This window comes from Batrachochytrium dendrobatidis, assembly GCF_000203795.2.
Source record: "Batrachochytrium dendrobatidis JAM81 unplaced genomic scaffold BATDEscaffold_38, whole genome shotgun sequence".
Classification (NCBI taxonomy): domain Eukaryota; kingdom Fungi; phylum Chytridiomycota; class Chytridiomycetes; order Rhizophydiales; genus Batrachochytrium; species Batrachochytrium dendrobatidis.
Genome location: NW_006281128.1, coordinates 1 through 16,329, shown reverse-complemented (window position 1 = coordinate 16,329; position 16,329 = coordinate 1). Strand labels below are relative to the sequence as shown.

At 37.7% G+C, this 16,329-nt stretch overlaps 6 protein-coding genes across 6 annotated transcripts; 5 read left to right on the top strand and 1 right to left on the bottom strand.

Annotated features, from left to right (window-relative positions):
• Positions 1–187: 187 nt before the first annotated feature.
• BATDEDRAFT_92995 (uncharacterized protein) lies at positions 188–770 on the top strand (the record flags this gene model as incomplete). The annotated part of the gene is made up of 2 exons (XM_006683169.1): positions 188–360; positions 383–770. The coding sequence occupies 2 exons, from the start codon at positions 188–190 to the stop codon at positions 768–770; spliced, it is 561 nt and encodes a 186-aa protein (XP_006683232.1).
• A 2,819-nt stretch (positions 771–3,589) lies between these two features.
• On the top strand, positions 3,590–3,919 carry BATDEDRAFT_28784 (uncharacterized protein; the record flags this gene model as incomplete). The annotated part of the gene is made up of 1 exon (XM_006683168.1): positions 3,590–3,919. One exon carries the CDS (start codon positions 3,590–3,592, stop codon positions 3,917–3,919), a length of 330 nt encoding a protein of 109 aa, XP_006683231.1.
• Positions 3,920–4,081: 162 nt separating this feature from the next.
• Positions 4,082–5,837, top strand: BATDEDRAFT_36311 (uncharacterized protein). Its single transcript, XM_006683167.1, has 2 exons — positions 4,082–5,007; positions 5,033–5,837. Exons 1-2 carry the CDS (start codon positions 4,152–4,154, stop codon positions 5,818–5,820), a joined length of 1,644 nt encoding a protein of 547 aa, XP_006683230.1. The 5' UTR covers positions 4,082–4,151; the 3' UTR covers positions 5,821–5,837.
• A 2,652-nt stretch (positions 5,838–8,489) lies between these two features.
• Positions 8,490–9,317, bottom strand: BATDEDRAFT_92998 (uncharacterized protein; the record flags this gene model as incomplete). Its single annotated transcript, XM_006683164.1, has 1 exon — positions 8,490–9,317. One exon carries the CDS (start codon positions 9,315–9,317, stop codon positions 8,490–8,492), a length of 828 nt encoding a protein of 275 aa, XP_006683227.1.
• A 655-nt stretch (positions 9,318–9,972) lies between these two features.
• BATDEDRAFT_28781 (uncharacterized protein) lies at positions 9,973–13,787 on the top strand (the record flags this gene model as incomplete). Its single annotated transcript, XM_006683166.1, has 6 exons — positions 9,973–10,280; positions 10,579–10,630; positions 11,161–11,349; positions 11,517–11,573; positions 12,089–12,881; positions 12,907–13,787. 6 exons carry the CDS (start codon positions 9,973–9,975, stop codon positions 13,785–13,787), a joined length of 2,280 nt encoding a protein of 759 aa, XP_006683229.1.
• A 2,006-nt stretch (positions 13,788–15,793) lies between these two features.
• Positions 15,794–16,325, top strand: BATDEDRAFT_28780 (uncharacterized protein; the record flags this gene model as incomplete). The annotated part of the gene is made up of 1 exon (XM_006683165.1): positions 15,794–16,325. A coding segment is annotated over one exon (532 nt), but the record flags the coding sequence as incomplete, so codon positions are not given.
• Between the last annotated feature and the right edge of the window lie 4 nt (positions 16,326–16,329).

The following is a 16,329-nucleotide window of genomic DNA, read 5'->3' as shown; positions in this document are numbered from 1 at the left end:
TTGACTGGCGTGATCGCTTCAAATTCTTGGTGGAATACCTCGACATGTTTTGGAAGATAAGCAGTATGATCCAACAAAGCTACTTCAAGCAGCATGTAGGCAATGCGACCTCGATGATTGCATCAAGATAATTGGCTTGAACTCGACTATTACAGACAAGTCCCAAGTTGTCCATTCTTTGGTTCACATGACATCTGTTGACCCATTCACAGAACCATCTGTTACCTTTGCGTCTCAAACAGCCTTGGATATCATTGTTCAAATCAAAGGAACAGAAGCGAAACGCAAGATGGCGGAACTCTTGGCATCGTGTGAAGGAAGCCCTCTTACTGCTGCACTGTGTGGATATATTTTTGAACCGTATGCTTTTGAAATGCTGGAGAACGGAGATGTTTGACAGCCACAAGTTGGTGCATGGAAATGAGAAATCCAAGCCTGAAGAAACGACTCTTACCATTCCATCTTCAGTGAAACTAGTTGTTGATAGAGTTTTACTAGGTCAGACTCAAGATCAGCTATATGTGCCAAAAACTAAAAACTATGCAGCAATTGATGCTTGGATTCCTGGAATTGGTGCATTTCAAATGACTGTTGGCAAGAAACATGATATCAAAGGCGGTGCCGAAGAAGATTTAGAGATGCTTGGAGATGGTGCCGAGAAGTTGTATTGGTTACTTCCTCCACTGTATTACCACTCTTTTACCAAGAAAACACCTCAAGATATCGACCAATACGCTGTAAAAATTCTTTATCCTACTGTAGAAAATTAAATTAAATATTGCCATTTTATTAACAGATTCCTATAATTATTGTGCTCAATAATGCACCAGCAATTCTATTTCCTGACACGAGTGAACAATTCCCTTAAGATGAGATTTGAAAACGATTTACAATAATATGTCCAGGACCTCAAGGCAACAGTTGAAGTTCTTATGAAAGCTTGAAACAATATACAAACTCTTCTGTTTACATGTCGGGGGACTTTTCAATATATTGACCAGGCACAAAACCAAGTAATTACAATTGTAATGTCTATACAACTCATTGCATGGATAAGACAAGTTGCTACTCTCAGTGACACTGCTCTGGAAGAAGAACTCGAACTATTCAACAACACTCTATCAATGCATTTGCAAGAGTCATTGAATGTATTCGTTGTTTGAATGTTGATTCTCATACATTCAGAAGTGGAAGTTATGAAGCTTATTTCCACGCAGACACGATCAATGTATTACTTTTTATTGGATAGGCTGTATCATTTGTCATCAATTCAGACACACTTGTCAGTCCTGTTCCGTATACAATGAGTCACATATGGACACATATGGACACCAATGCAACAATCAAGAATCAATTGTCATTTACAAGTCCGAGTTGCCAACCAACAATCGTACTAATGGACCAACGGACCAATGCCAAATCACCTGCACATCAGACAGTTTATTGGACATGACTTGATTGTTCTTGAAAACTGTTTGAAAACTGCTTGATGACTCGAGTAATCCAATCACACATTGCTGGCAATTAAATGTAACTATACAATGTGTCATGTATACATTGGATACCATCAGTTTATCAGTGACTATCAGGTGTTTGTTTATGCATGATTACTTGGACTACTATTTGCAATCAACACAATCACTGGTGTCAATGACCGATAACAATGAAACCAAACGATTGACCACATCAGATTATACACGTTCATTCTGGAATGTAACTTTGCATCGATATCGTAAATATCAACCAGAATCCAAACCAAACGAGTCAAACGAGTGTTGCAAGCTTGCATTCATTTGAAAATACTCAATATCAGGCTAAAGTTGCATGTGAAATGGTCATTTGTACAAGGTTAACAATCTTGACATTTACAATCAATGTGATGTTGGAACAGAGCTGCTATTTCAGAATTTAAAAGTACAAATCGTACACATTGTTATCAAGTCTAATCTACACCCTTCATGTCATGTCATACCATGCTTGATAGTTTCATACACTGCTGCAAGAGTTGTGTTTTGTGTATTTCGAGTATTTCCATCACTCCATCATATGTCGCATGTGTTGGCATATCAAGTGTGATGATATCGGATCAAACCAGTCGATTGGCATAATAATCCATCAACATTCGAGTCGTTTGGTCAACCAAATAGTTGTATCATGCGGTAATATCAATAGACTGCGATTGTAGCATGTCATTCATCAGACATTGTTGAAACCATTACAAAACCTGTTTGGACCAAATCAAACTGTGACGAATACCACATACTCGGATCATCATCAACTAAACCAGGAATACACGCTTGACAATATTTGCGATTGATGATTAAACCTGATTCATGGTTAATTCGTCGAGTGTTTACAATGTGTTAATATAACCAGTCATATATCATTTGGTGTTGTTAGCTTGTGGTTTGGTGATGGTTTGATTGCAAGTGATTCCTGGACACAACACATTGCAAACCAAGCAACTTGACTACTCGAACGACTCAAATGACTCGATACTAACCGGAATTCAATACAATTGTTGAATAGCCCGTGTAATATCAGATCTAGTCAAGTCAACAGACAAGCCAACAAACACGACATTTGATACAACTATATACAGCAAAAATGCGTTGGATTCATTTGTGATTGCATACTCATCAATCTTGAATGACAGTGTTTGTGCAGTTTTGGATATAGGTTGTATGGATATTGCAACAAACATGTAGTATTATAGTATGACTGACATATACTACTATTGGATCAAACAACATAACAGTCCAATATAATGTCAAATATATATGTGCATAGAATGGTCACCAAACCCGATCGGTTGTGTATTAATCATAAACAACTACCAATTAGCAACAAGTGTCATTCGTATACATTGACAGAATCACTACAGACAACACCAACAATTACAAGATTACGTGCAATATATCAAGAATTGTGACATGGTTTCAATAAACCAACAACAACTGAACAAATGATATTGCAATGATTATTCATAGAACAAGGCAATCAAACGACAACGACAATGTTAGTGACGATTATGTTGGACAATATTCATGATTCAAATATCGACAGTCAAACATTGGTTAACCAACAGTTGTACGATTATACAACTGGTCCGTGTATTGACAAGTGATCAACATCGATCCGATCATAGTTAAAACAGTGTATCACAGGACTCGAAAGTTGGCACAGTATTGTTGTGGTGTAATATTAGCAACTACACACAACTTGACATGAATGACAATGTTGATGTCGAGACTGTCAATGTATTACAATGTATTGGTCAACAGTAACTGCAATCAATGACAATATTGCAGTCGATCCAATCCAATTGTTGATTGGAACAATCCACATCCACTTGTCAGATTCAGCATATAAATGCATGTTTTGTAACATATTTACCAATCCAACAATTGACTGATTAACAATAATTAAATATTAAAATGTTGAATAAAAGACTCGAGTCATTATATTGAACACATGACAAATGTTTAAACACTTCAAAGTGTGTGAATTTGTCTCACTTAAATTTTGAATGTGAGACAAATTCACATTTGTTCTTTTTTTCTTTTCTTTTCTTTCAACAAACTCAAAAATGACCAAATTTTATCTTCAATACAAGAACAACTCTCCAGTGCTTATCGATACAGCTCACGGAAGAGTACCACAAGGAACTCTACCTCTGATTACTGTTTCTCATTTGATTTCAGCTTACAAGACTGCTGCCACTCCCCTCCTTGACGCTATTTCTGTTGACGAACTCACTCTTCATTTTGAGGTGTATGGTCCAGCCATTGCTCGATATGGGTTTCTGACCTCTATCCAATATCCTTTTGGTTGTTACGACAGTCCACTGACTATTAAATCCAAGAATGATGTGAATGTTGACCGTCCCTATCAAAGATACTGTACAGAGTCGAGCTGACCAAGAATTCATTAAAGCCAATAATTTGAAATTGCGAAAACCAAATGACGCTTTCAAGTATTTGATATATCATCTGGAAAGGATTGTCAACGTTTCAAGGTTTCCAAATAACGCCGTATTTAACGACAATTGCTTGGAACACCGTCTTGATAGGAGAGTAACCAATTATCAAATTGACAATGTCGATAATATCAAACTGTTTTTTGCTGTTTCTGGTGCAGGAAAAACAAGGATGTTTCTAGAGTTGCTTTATTCAAACTTTGGGTACTACTTTGTTTGCAAGAGCTTTCAAGATGACTTTGGTTCTAAAGACATGTATCAATGCCAGGTGTATTGCGAGAGTAACTATCAGCCTGAACTCACTGAACATGCTATCCAACTGTTGTATTTCGTTCGGGTTTCTGTTTGCAATTACTTGATAAGCAAGGGATTCAAGGAACCTTGGCAAATTCTTCTGGCTCAACTCCATCCTATCGCATTCTTTGGAGTTGACTTGTTTGAGCGTCTTTTTACGACCCTTGTAAAAGAACCTGGACTTTCCCCAACTGCCATTATAAACCCGTTTCCTTTTATTGCCATTGATGGAGTCCGAAATCTTGCACGAGGTCGTCGTTTTCATTTTCAACCAGAAAGTAGAAACTTTCGTCCCTTTTTCACTCCATTTGTATACCATTCCAAAATGATGGGAGTATTTCCTCATTGCCTACTGTCTGCCACCAGTATTGACTTTGAACTCATCAAAGAGCTAGTGGAGTTCAGTGCTATGAAGGATGATCAAATCACAGATTGTGTAGTTGTATCAGATTTCCATTCTCTGACAAAGCTCGAGGTCGAACAGTATGCTAGACAATTTTTACAAGACCATCAAGTCGATCAACTGGATGCTATTGTATCAAGAATTTCAGACTTTGAATTATGTCATGGAAGACCATGTTTCATATCGTATATTCTGGGCACATATATGGAATCAAATGATATTGACGCTGCGATTGGCAAATTTATCACTGGGATATCTAATGTTGATGGCCAGATTTTCCCGCTTAGATTCTTGAAAAATGACCTTGATGAAGGCATTCGTTCATTTGACAGTCATTGCTGGTGATAACCTGTCAGGACCCATTCGCGACGCATTTCTTGATGCCATTTGGGAGGGGAAAATGCAACTTAATGTAACTGGAAATGACGCTGCTAATGCAATACGTTACGGTTTGGGATTTGGTCAGACTGTCGATGGAACTATATCTTCCATTGAAATTCAAGAGTTGGCCGTAATCGAGTGTCTTTGCTACTTTTTGCCCTTTGCACACACTGTCAAAAGTTTATACCAAAGAATTGGCTCGTATCCTAGCCCTAACCCTCAAACGGTTGGCTATTTGGCGGAATACTTGGTTGCGTTTGCTTTAGTAGCCAACCATTCTGGTTCTGATGCTGCCAATAGTATCAAGGCATCCCGAGATTCTGCATTCGGCTATTTACTATTTGGTGATTCAAGTCAAGTATACTTTCCCGATCATATGTGTGGACCAGATATCATCTACAAGTGTGCCAATACAAAGACTGTATACATTGTCCAAATCAAATTTGTCGAGAGAATGTCAAAACAAGAAGCTGCAAACGCTTACAATACTACAGATCCTGAACGCTTTTATTGCAAACGTAATGGCGGTGGAGTGTTGAAAGGGTTTGAAGAAAAACGAACTCACCTTCTTAGCACTTTGTTGAAACTACACAAATCAGGCTACTCATTGCAACAGACTCTGGTTATTCATACTGCTGAAAAGAACTCCGTTGACGCTCAAGGTATGAGAATCATCAATAGTCAAAACTCGCCTCAGTTTTTTGACAAAATTGGCAACGGTGTTTGGGATTTTTTAAATTCAGTTGGAAATAACCTTCAATAAAGTTTCAAGATGAAATTGATATACAGATTGGATTTTCAAAATCAAATAACTTTGATTAGCCATATGCAACCAACACCAAACACGGAACCTTGAATATGAGCTCAATGATCAATTTTATCATCATGATTCGTAATTGCAAATAGAACTTGTTTCAAAACATAGGAATTCAGTCGTCATTATAAATATTCTTGCATTGCATTGCATACACAACTCCATTTGTGTATATTGATGGGTTTGCACAAAACTGAATTGATGCTAAACTTGGAAATACTGACGATAGCAAGACAGATGCATGAATGCATTCACTCCATTCAACAACAGACATAGTTGCCAAGATCCAAACATGTTCCGCAACAAGTGATTTGTATTTTTACAGGCAAAAGTAGATGCTACCAGTGTAACGTCTGTCAATTCTGACATGTTCAAAGTAATAACCAGCCAATAGTCTGGATTAAACAACAACACATGATGACCGATCGTCATTCCAAACACCAGGACAATAGAAAGGGTTCAACATGTAGAGTCAATCATTCCACCACAATCAGAATTGTAAGTGATTGAATATTGACACTCTTGGATCACAAAATAATCAAACACACGATCGCATATCTTGTCAATGTTGCAATGCATTGCATCGATCAGTTTGATGAAAGTGTTTTGAATCTGATACATGACTGTTATTTTATAACAACGGCAGCTTCAAGGGTGACAATCAGCACTTTTGAAATGGATATTCAGAAAACGCCAAATACACCATGGAATCGATCAATATACAAGCATTGCTGTTGGTGGAAAATCAACCTCAGTAGTATGTTGTGTTCATCTCCAATTGCGGTGATATATCTAATAATCAGGTAGTGTCCCCCTGATTATGGATAGTTATCATCACATTTACAATCCATTACTACAGCATATACTGCTACTGTATACCAAATACTTGACTGATTGTCCAATTGGTCATGTTTTGGATCATTCGGACACAACAGCATCAAACAACCTGTTGTTGCAGTATTTCAAAACCATGACTTTTCCATTGGTATGACTGCACAGTCATTTTAGGTTAATCTAGACTGTATACGTCAAACACTGCTGATTGTGTCACAACATGATCAACATCAAACTCGGAAATCTGTCGTTGATACATCGAATGAGTGACATTGTACTATAATTGAATTGGAGATTGGCAGGTCGTTCAACAAACTGGCCGTGTCAACAGGTCAGATTGTCATCGTGTACATGAATCACAATGGATGATCATGTCATTCAAATCAGCACACAATCTACTGATATATGCAAAACAACACCACCAATACAATCCAGATCAAACCCAATCACAAACGTGGTGTTGAATCCAATGCATGCGAGTACTTTTAAACACATGATACACACTGATGGTGATGGTTGCTGACAGTCACATTGCAGTGTACATGTCCAATAGTGTCCACTGTTATGTCGATTGTTGCTATCCGTGACACCCAACTAGATTACAATCAATGTCTAACAAATACAACACAGTAAACTAGCCACAAGTATCCAAGAGTATATCAATTGATGTGATCCAACAAAACAGCATAGTATTGACTGTTTTGTTAAAGTGCATTCAATCAAGACACTCCAGTATCTCGAGTAGAAATATCAGATTTGTTCACCTTTGTACTGAATCCGCAACAAATCGCACAGATTACAAGCAAAATTTGGACAAGTCGAAATGGCTCAAATTTACAGCTGAAACCAAAATGGTATACAATCGCATTCATGTAGAGTTGAACACTATCTTGCAGTAATTGACTGTTGGTTTGGAATAAACAATGCTGAATATTGGTTGTAGTTTTGTACTTGACATTGACTGTTGACTCAATATACATTATGAATTATTATAAACAGTGTCAATGATATGATGCACACAAACTATGATTTTGAACTGAAATAGTCTTGAACCGGCATTTGTTGTTTCTGTTGTATTCTGAATCACGGATACGATCGCAATCTAGTTCAGCAACAATCATGACACATGTCAGTAATGCAACTGTTTATCACACACCAACACTGTTATTTAGTGGTCCATTTACATCAATATGACTGCAAGTTGTTGTTACATCACGTATTTCGGACATGGGTTTGATATTACGCATCCAACTCCATCACATTGTTGCTGACCCATCATTGTAATGCTGTATGTCCCCATAATCATGAACATGGACATGATCATGTCGTTAGTTGAATCATTACTACTAGTGTATACTACACTACACTACAGTACATTTATGTTGACATGTGTTGTACCAATTTGATTACATTGCTGCAATGTGGCATGCTCCAACCTGTTTGAATGACTGTTGTGCAACATATTGATATTGTACACATGACTATTGTTGGTATTAGTGTTGCATGGAATATGTCAATACGACATGTCAAGCAATATCATATCGACACGATACACACATGCATGTCAGCATCATCAATGTGTACAACTATGCAATATATAATCAACTGTATTGTGTTGTATTGGAAATACAAGTGTCAATGTACAATATGATATCGTGTCAACAAGACTGGAATAATCAGATATAATGCATGTAGATCCAATTTTATTGCAAATTAAACCAGAATGACAATTGAATCAATTGGAACCAACAGGTTGACATTCAAATTAATTGGATGAATCGTCATTATTTGGGTCGTCCAAAGAATGATTTCAATTTACCCATAAACTTGGATGAACCTTTTTGTCTATTGGAGGGAACTTTCTGTCCAGAGGATCCAGATCCGGATGGTGTATCCGGTGATGGTTGCGGTTCTTGATGCTGTTGTTGATCACTAGGATTCTGACCAAGACATTCATTGCATTCTGATGATTGTCCTTTATTACCTAATTCGCCAAAGTACCTCATAACGGAAGGATGTTGGCCGATAAGCAAAAGTTTCCGTTCAGTTGATTCAGGATCCCAAGTTTCTCCAAAAACGCACTCCACGAGCTCTATTTTGATGAGACTCAGATCAAGTTCAATATAACATGTCTTGAGCTGGCACTCATAGTAGCGGCTTCTAATATCCTTAAGTTTGACTTTTTGAGCTTCGAGATCAGCCTTAGTCTTCTGAATTTCACCATCATATTTTGGACTGCCGCCGCTTCTTTGAAATTTACGTTCCAAAACTTGAATCTTCGTTTCCAAGTCCGCTATCAGTATAATCTGGCTGTCATACTCAGGTTTTAACGGGTCGCATACTTTTTTTTGTTCATCGCGAGCATGACTTAGCTTTAGGTGTTTGTCGAGCAATTCCTTGATGCTACTTGGAAGTTGATCAAGACCACCTAAACCTATACCGTTTGGATTAGGAGTTGGCGAGGTGATAGCTTCAACATCTGTAGTTGCACTGGGAATGACGGTTGAAGTGCTAGTTTCAACATCTGTAGTTGCACTGGGGTTGACTGGATTGGCTGTAGTAACCGAGCATGCAAGCAGGATCGATGACAATACAGCAACTGCGAGTTTCATTTTACTGGTTTGGTTGAGCAAGTTGTAATGTCATTCAACAAGTCGGTTTTTGAACTGTATTTATATACATTATTGAATAAATGATATTAAAAGCATATCCCTTGAATGACCGTTTTAAGGGTTAGTGTTGTTATCAGGGTTGATATTGATTTGTTATCAATGCCAAACTTTGAAGGGATCTCCCTTTATATGGTATCCACAATGTTGGTTGAGCCGCTATTTGACCATACATTCGAATATCATATGGTTGGCTATGCAGTCCCACCCTAAAAATGGCTATGGTCAAGGGTTAGGGCCAAGAAATGAGTATAAACCAAAACTGGAATGAGTTGACACTCGGATATTAAATGGTCATCAATATGTGCCGTGATATTCCATGCTTGTTAAAATAGCAAGTGATTGGCATGATTCAACGTACAAGTAGTGTATAGTGAGCATCGGATGATACTGTTTTACTTGAACAAGAGTGCTAAATCCATTGGAATAAATATAATTTAGTCGTCTATTTCTGTACTACATTTTACATCCTCATTGTTACACAACATCAAATGTCTACAAAGAAAACAGCTGGAAATAGATTGCGTTTGTAGGAATACGAAACACCATACACAAGATGACAGCAGTATTGCGTACATACAAATCAAAGTATGCTATCATGACTGTCAACGGATTGATTGAAAATAACTTTATATCCAACTTGCCCATCAACAACCAACAACTCTGCAAGATCCTTCTTGCCAATATCACAGTATCTGGATGGAAATACGGAACCGATTCAAACTGCTGTCAATCAATACTGTCATTCAACACTACAAGGCTGACATTAACAAGTTGTTTGACATCTCATTATCTCCAAAGAAAAACGGAATCCAGACCAGATTCGCTTGGAATGTCAGCAACAACTGACTGTTTGTTGCTACATCAAGACTCGTCAGTACAGACCCACACAATACAATGTAAAAGGTATCAGGCAACCAGATACAAATGAACTGTTTGTCTGCAATATGCTGCATCATATTGGAATGGGTCCTGAAACTCGTTGTATCATTGCATCTCACAGCACCAAAACAGTCTACATTGCTATCAAGTATTGCCATGTGGTGTTATTGTCCGAGTTGACAAGGATACAGCAAACAATACCCAACTTTGATTGGATTTGATATTTCGTATCCTGTGTATATGCGATTGTGCTGTCAACTTATCAAACTGCGGTCAAGTCGATGATAAAGCAATGATTGTCAACTTTTGTATCGAAAAACAGTCAAATGACTACATTAAAACAGACATTATGGACAGATTCTACAAAGGAAATGGTAAATTCCATTATTCTGGGTTGATGCAAATCGCAGTCAAAACAACAAACGCTGTAAACATGAATACGATGAACAAGTCGATGTAGGAATGGAATGCAAGTTGCTGGAGAGTATTGAGCGAGCCGAATCGGAGATTGATGGATTGGTTTAAAATGGGGTAACAGACTGATATTTGAAACGATTTACAACGATATGTCCATGACCTTGAAGCAACAGTTGCAGTTCTAATGGAATATTTTGTTGGTAGCATTCATCTTTAAATGTAGGCATATTGGTATCCAGCAACAATGGAAAATGTGTAATATTACAACTGTAAGGTCTGGACAAGTGACTGTCTGAATAACAGTAACTATTTCCAGTGACACTGCTCTGGAAGAACTCGAATTATTCAACAACACTCTATCAATGCATTTGCAAGAGTCATTGGACGTATTCGTTGTTTGAATGTTGATTCTCATACATTCAGAAGTGGAAGTTATGAAGCTTATTTCCACGCAGACACGATCAATGTATTACTTTCTGTTGGATAGGCTGTATCATCTGTCATCAATTCAGACACACTTGTCAGTCCTGTTCCGTATACAATGAGTCACATATGGACACATATGGACACCAATGCAACAATCAAGAATCAATTGTCATTTACAAGTCTGAATTGCCAACCAACAATCGTACTAATGGACCAACGGACCAATGCCAAAACACCTGCACATCGGACAGTTTATTGGACATGACTTGATTGTTCTTGAAAACTGTTTGAAAACTGCTTGATGACTCGAGTAATCCAATCACACATTGCTGGCAATTAAATGTAACTATACAATGTGCCATTTATACATCAACTACTATCAGTTTATCAGTGACTATCTGGTGTTTATTTATTCAGAATTACCTTGGACTGTCAGAATTTTCGGAGCTTCGTGATTTGTATAAATGTAGTAAAGTATAAAGTAGAATATAATCTGTAACTGTTAGTAGTTATCAGAAGAGAACAAATCAAAAGTGTAATGGAAGTTTCACTTTAATCCAAGATCAGCAGACTTGGTCTTTTCAAGTATAGTAAAAAGGTGTGATAAAGTAATTAGAAAGTTGAAATAGTTTGAATAGTTGTTTATTGATAAGATTAAGCATTCTAGCTTTTATAGTAGTTGATTGTCTTGTGATACGAACAAGTAACACATTTGATAATTAGTGGTTGTAAACGAAAAGTAGTTGAGCCAATGGGATTGATTCCTGTAGTTGACTATATCTACATAATGACACCATTTACCCGTTACTTGGAACATGAATCTCCAGAAATGAGGATAATGGAGTTGGGGCATATGGATTAGTGGTGATGAAGGGTTTAATTTGGAGATTCAAAGTGTGCGTTATTAGAATTAGCTTTGTCACAGATTACCACTTAGGAGTATCCGTCTGAATATTCTAATAATGATGCCTCACTCTTCTCATTGAAAGAAAGTTTTGAAAGCATCACTTCAAAATGGAAAACCGAATCAAAGCCTGCCACAACTCTATGATATTACCTATGCCTTTCTACTGTCTCGTGTTCTGTTTCTCAAATATCTCAAGGAAAAATATCCTAACATAACTCCAGCACAGTTTCTCATTCACCAATTGTTCAACTCAAGAGCCATCAGACTATGCTTTCTGAAACTGAAGCTATTGTCTTTGGACAAGTTGAACGACATACATTGCAGCTATATTGACGATGATTTGCGCTGCCTCTTTTGTTTTGATCAAGCTCATGTGTTGGCCGAACATCTTGGAAGCACGATTATCTCGTCAATGGAGGGAAATCACATCCAACAAAACGGAGATGTGAATGAAGATTCAAAAAGAGGAACACTCTCAGTCTTGCTGTATGTTATCAAAAATAAGGAGTTTGCCAAAAAGGTTATTTTTGCTGGAACATCATCAAAACTACGCAACATTGACAACTTTAAATCATTTGGAACGAAACCTGTTGGTCCTCTTATTCTCAATGAATTCATAACTTGGGACTGTGAAATGGTGTTGGACTATGTGACTGCTTTTGTCGATATTCATCCGGATATTCTCAAGACTGTTCTTACCGACAACTATCGACCAAGAATTTTGGAAAACTTTGTATATGACTTGTTCAGTGCTGGAATCAATGACAATGACTCGGCAACGGCACAACGCATACGACTGAAAAAACAGCATGCCTTTTCGAATATCAATGATATAGTAGAGGAATCTTACAATGCGGTAATTGGTCGATTCGCTCGTATGTCAATCGAACCTATTGCCAGGACCATCAGGGCTCATTCACACACAGATTATGTTAAAGCTTATTTTATCATCAATGATGACGACCAATCATGGACCAATATACTGCCAACTGGACAAGAATCAAGAATACTTTTTCATGAATACTGTTGGATCTATACATCTCATTTGTGAAACTGGCGGATACTTTTTGTCTGAAGGATATGTGATAGACTTGCTTCTCAATTTATTCCGAACAGAGTTTCAACAGTTCAATCTGTTGTCATCGTTGGATCTTTTGAGCAGCATTGCTGGCACAAAAGGTAAAAAAACTACAGCCAAAGGAACACCATTCGAAGCCGTCATTTTGGCTGGTATGATCCAAAAAAATGGACCGCATCTTTCAAATGTCCTATCTAGTTTTGGTGTTTCGATTGCTGGTCTTGATGGTTTACAGTTGCCAACAATAGAGCGTAAGGCTGGAGATGGCACAATCATATCCGATAGACCAACAGGAGTCTTTTTTCGTCCTTCAAACCAGTTTCGACCAGACATCCTTGCGTTTTTATCCAAACAAGTCTGCGTGTCATTTGGAATCAAGCTATATACATCAAAAATTCCTTCAGCAGTGTCTGCCGATAATCTTGAATCTACAAATCCAGACTTTTTCTTTATTAAAGCAGATCGGCCAACGAATAACGAAACGTATTTGAAATGGCAGCAGAGTATATCTGATACCCCGTTAAAGTTTTCAATAAGGTTCTTGATTGAGCTGCCTGAACCACTCAGTGCTGTTTCAACTGAAAATACTTATAACAGCGTCGAGGGAAACCAAAATATCGTTGTTGTCGTTTCAAAGAGCAATATGCGCAATATTTTAAGCGAGCAGATTGCGTCGTTTGTTGAATTCATTACCAGTTCCTGATAATAAATATTGAGCTAATTTGAATATTGGATTGTGTTTTGTTTGATTTATTATATTCAACAAAAGATGCCACAAATCACTTGTCAACTTGATACTATGCAACAGTCGGTTGTTCTTGGTATAGATACAAATTGAACTACCAATAATGGTTATTGCACACAAAGTCACCCAATATCCTGCCAATTGTGATTTTGATTGTATTCCACACAATTCTAGATTGTAATCACAATCACAATTACCGTGTTTGATCAAATGGTGTTTTACATTGATCATGGTATCATACATTACGATACTGCCAGATCACTGCACACAAGTCATGACCAATACAAATGCATTACTGATTGACACTGATCGACACCATATATACAGCCAGACAGCACAACAAACCACCAGCATGCCATTGACCGTGTTGCAATACAATTGTCCAACATATCATGATGTGCTGTATCGAGTCACGACATACAACAATATTACTGAATGAATACAGGTCACAACTGCAAGTATTCATATGTTAATCGACTGACATTGGTGTTGATATCCAATTGATTGACTAATCGATCATCATCAATTGCATCAGTGATTGGTATATGCAACTGATATACACCATGTCCGAGTCTGATATATGTTGATATATTCCTGTCAATCAGCAATGCAGATTTGTGGCCATTACAGTCGAATGTGAGTCGAGTCGATCATTAAACCAACAAATCAATGATTGCACTCTAAATATGGTGCGATTTGATGCGACATGACAATATATTGTTCAACAGGTTCAACATACACAGCACCGATATCCAATACATCACACATGAATACACTGCATATACAAGCAGTAGCAATGACCAATCCAAACCAACAGTGACAGAGTTACTCATCAACATATACTCGATCATCAGTCGAGTCTGCATATATCAACTAGTTGCAACATGTCATAATCAATGTGGATTGTATTGTCCACCAATCGATCATGACAGCTAATCGATACCAATCATGTAGTCAATACAATCACCAACATATCGATGATTGTTGACTTGCGGTTACAACTCGTCAATTGCATCCAATGTTACAGGTGATGCACATCTGATTACTGCAAATCAACAACTTGTCAATCATATCATAGTGTGCATTGCCAACAGACCATGCAACTACAAATCAATGTATACGTGATCAACATTTGATATTTGATGGTGATGAATCAACCATGATTGATTGTATCATACAACTAATACAGTTGCACTGTCTGGTATTGATGATCGACCCAGTCATGTCAAACAATAACTAATGTGTGTGTATCGAGTTTGGGTTGCATGGACACATCAAGGTGTTTGATAACGAGTCCAACGTGATGATACAAACCCGGCATTATATGAATATACAAGTTGATGAATCAAGTCGAGGTTTGCAAAGTGTCAATGTCAGATCAATCAAACAAGTCAGTCAACCATTATATTGTGACTAGTGATGACACGGTTTGAATATCAACGAGTTGGACAGTCGATAATATGGGTGATTGTGATTTGGTCAAGCCACAACATTCGCATATCACTGAGTTGGTTTGGTGTGCGTGGTGTAAACACATACTATTGGATTGGTGCAATACGATCATGTCATACTATTGTATTGGTGACAATGTGATGTTGAACAGATAAGATCTCGAGCGCTTGCAATATAATTGGTGTGGATGAACAATATTGCTTGTGTACCGTCATGTGGTGATATCACCTGGAATATATTGTGTAGCGACATCATAGTGCGGCAAGTATAGTCGTTAAACTTGATATCAGGGTTTAAATCAAGCAACAAATCATAATATAAAGGGTGACCCTTTCAAAGTTACCTTGACATTGGTAGTAAATCACTATTAGCCCTGACAACACAAATCCCTTAGAGCGGTCATCCAAGGAATATGCTTTTAATATTATCCGCTCAATAGTGGATATAAATACAATATAAAAATCAATGTGCTGAATGACAATCATTACAACTTGCTCAACCAAACCAATATAATGAAATTATCAATCACCATATTATCATCAATCTTGGCTGTCTGCTCAGTTACTACAGCTAGTCCAGTTTATCCCAGTTCTACCATGAGTGCTGAAGCTAGCACTTTGACAGCCTCCCCAAGCGCAAATCCAGCTGGTGGAGATGTCTATCCGGTTTTTCCTAGCGCATATAATCTTGAGAAATATTGCGATCCATTCGATACTACTGAAGCGTCGTTGATCAAAGAAATTGCAAAAGCCCATGTTGGAATTGACGTGATGTCTACACAACTTGAAGGCCTACATTATCAGTATGACTTTCAAAAAGGAGTGATTATTAAAGTGGAGCAACAACTCGAAACTCTGCGTCAAACTCCGGGTCAGGAGTTGGGTGCTGCTGAAGCCAGGCTTAAGATGCAGTATGAGGTTCTTGATGGACTCAAAAATGAGCTGAAAGAACTCGTTAAGAAAGCTTCGGATATAATTAAGAAAGAAGAGAGTTTGGAGAAAAAGCTTACAGAGCACTTGTCGCCTGGATCATCAGCGAATGGCGGTAT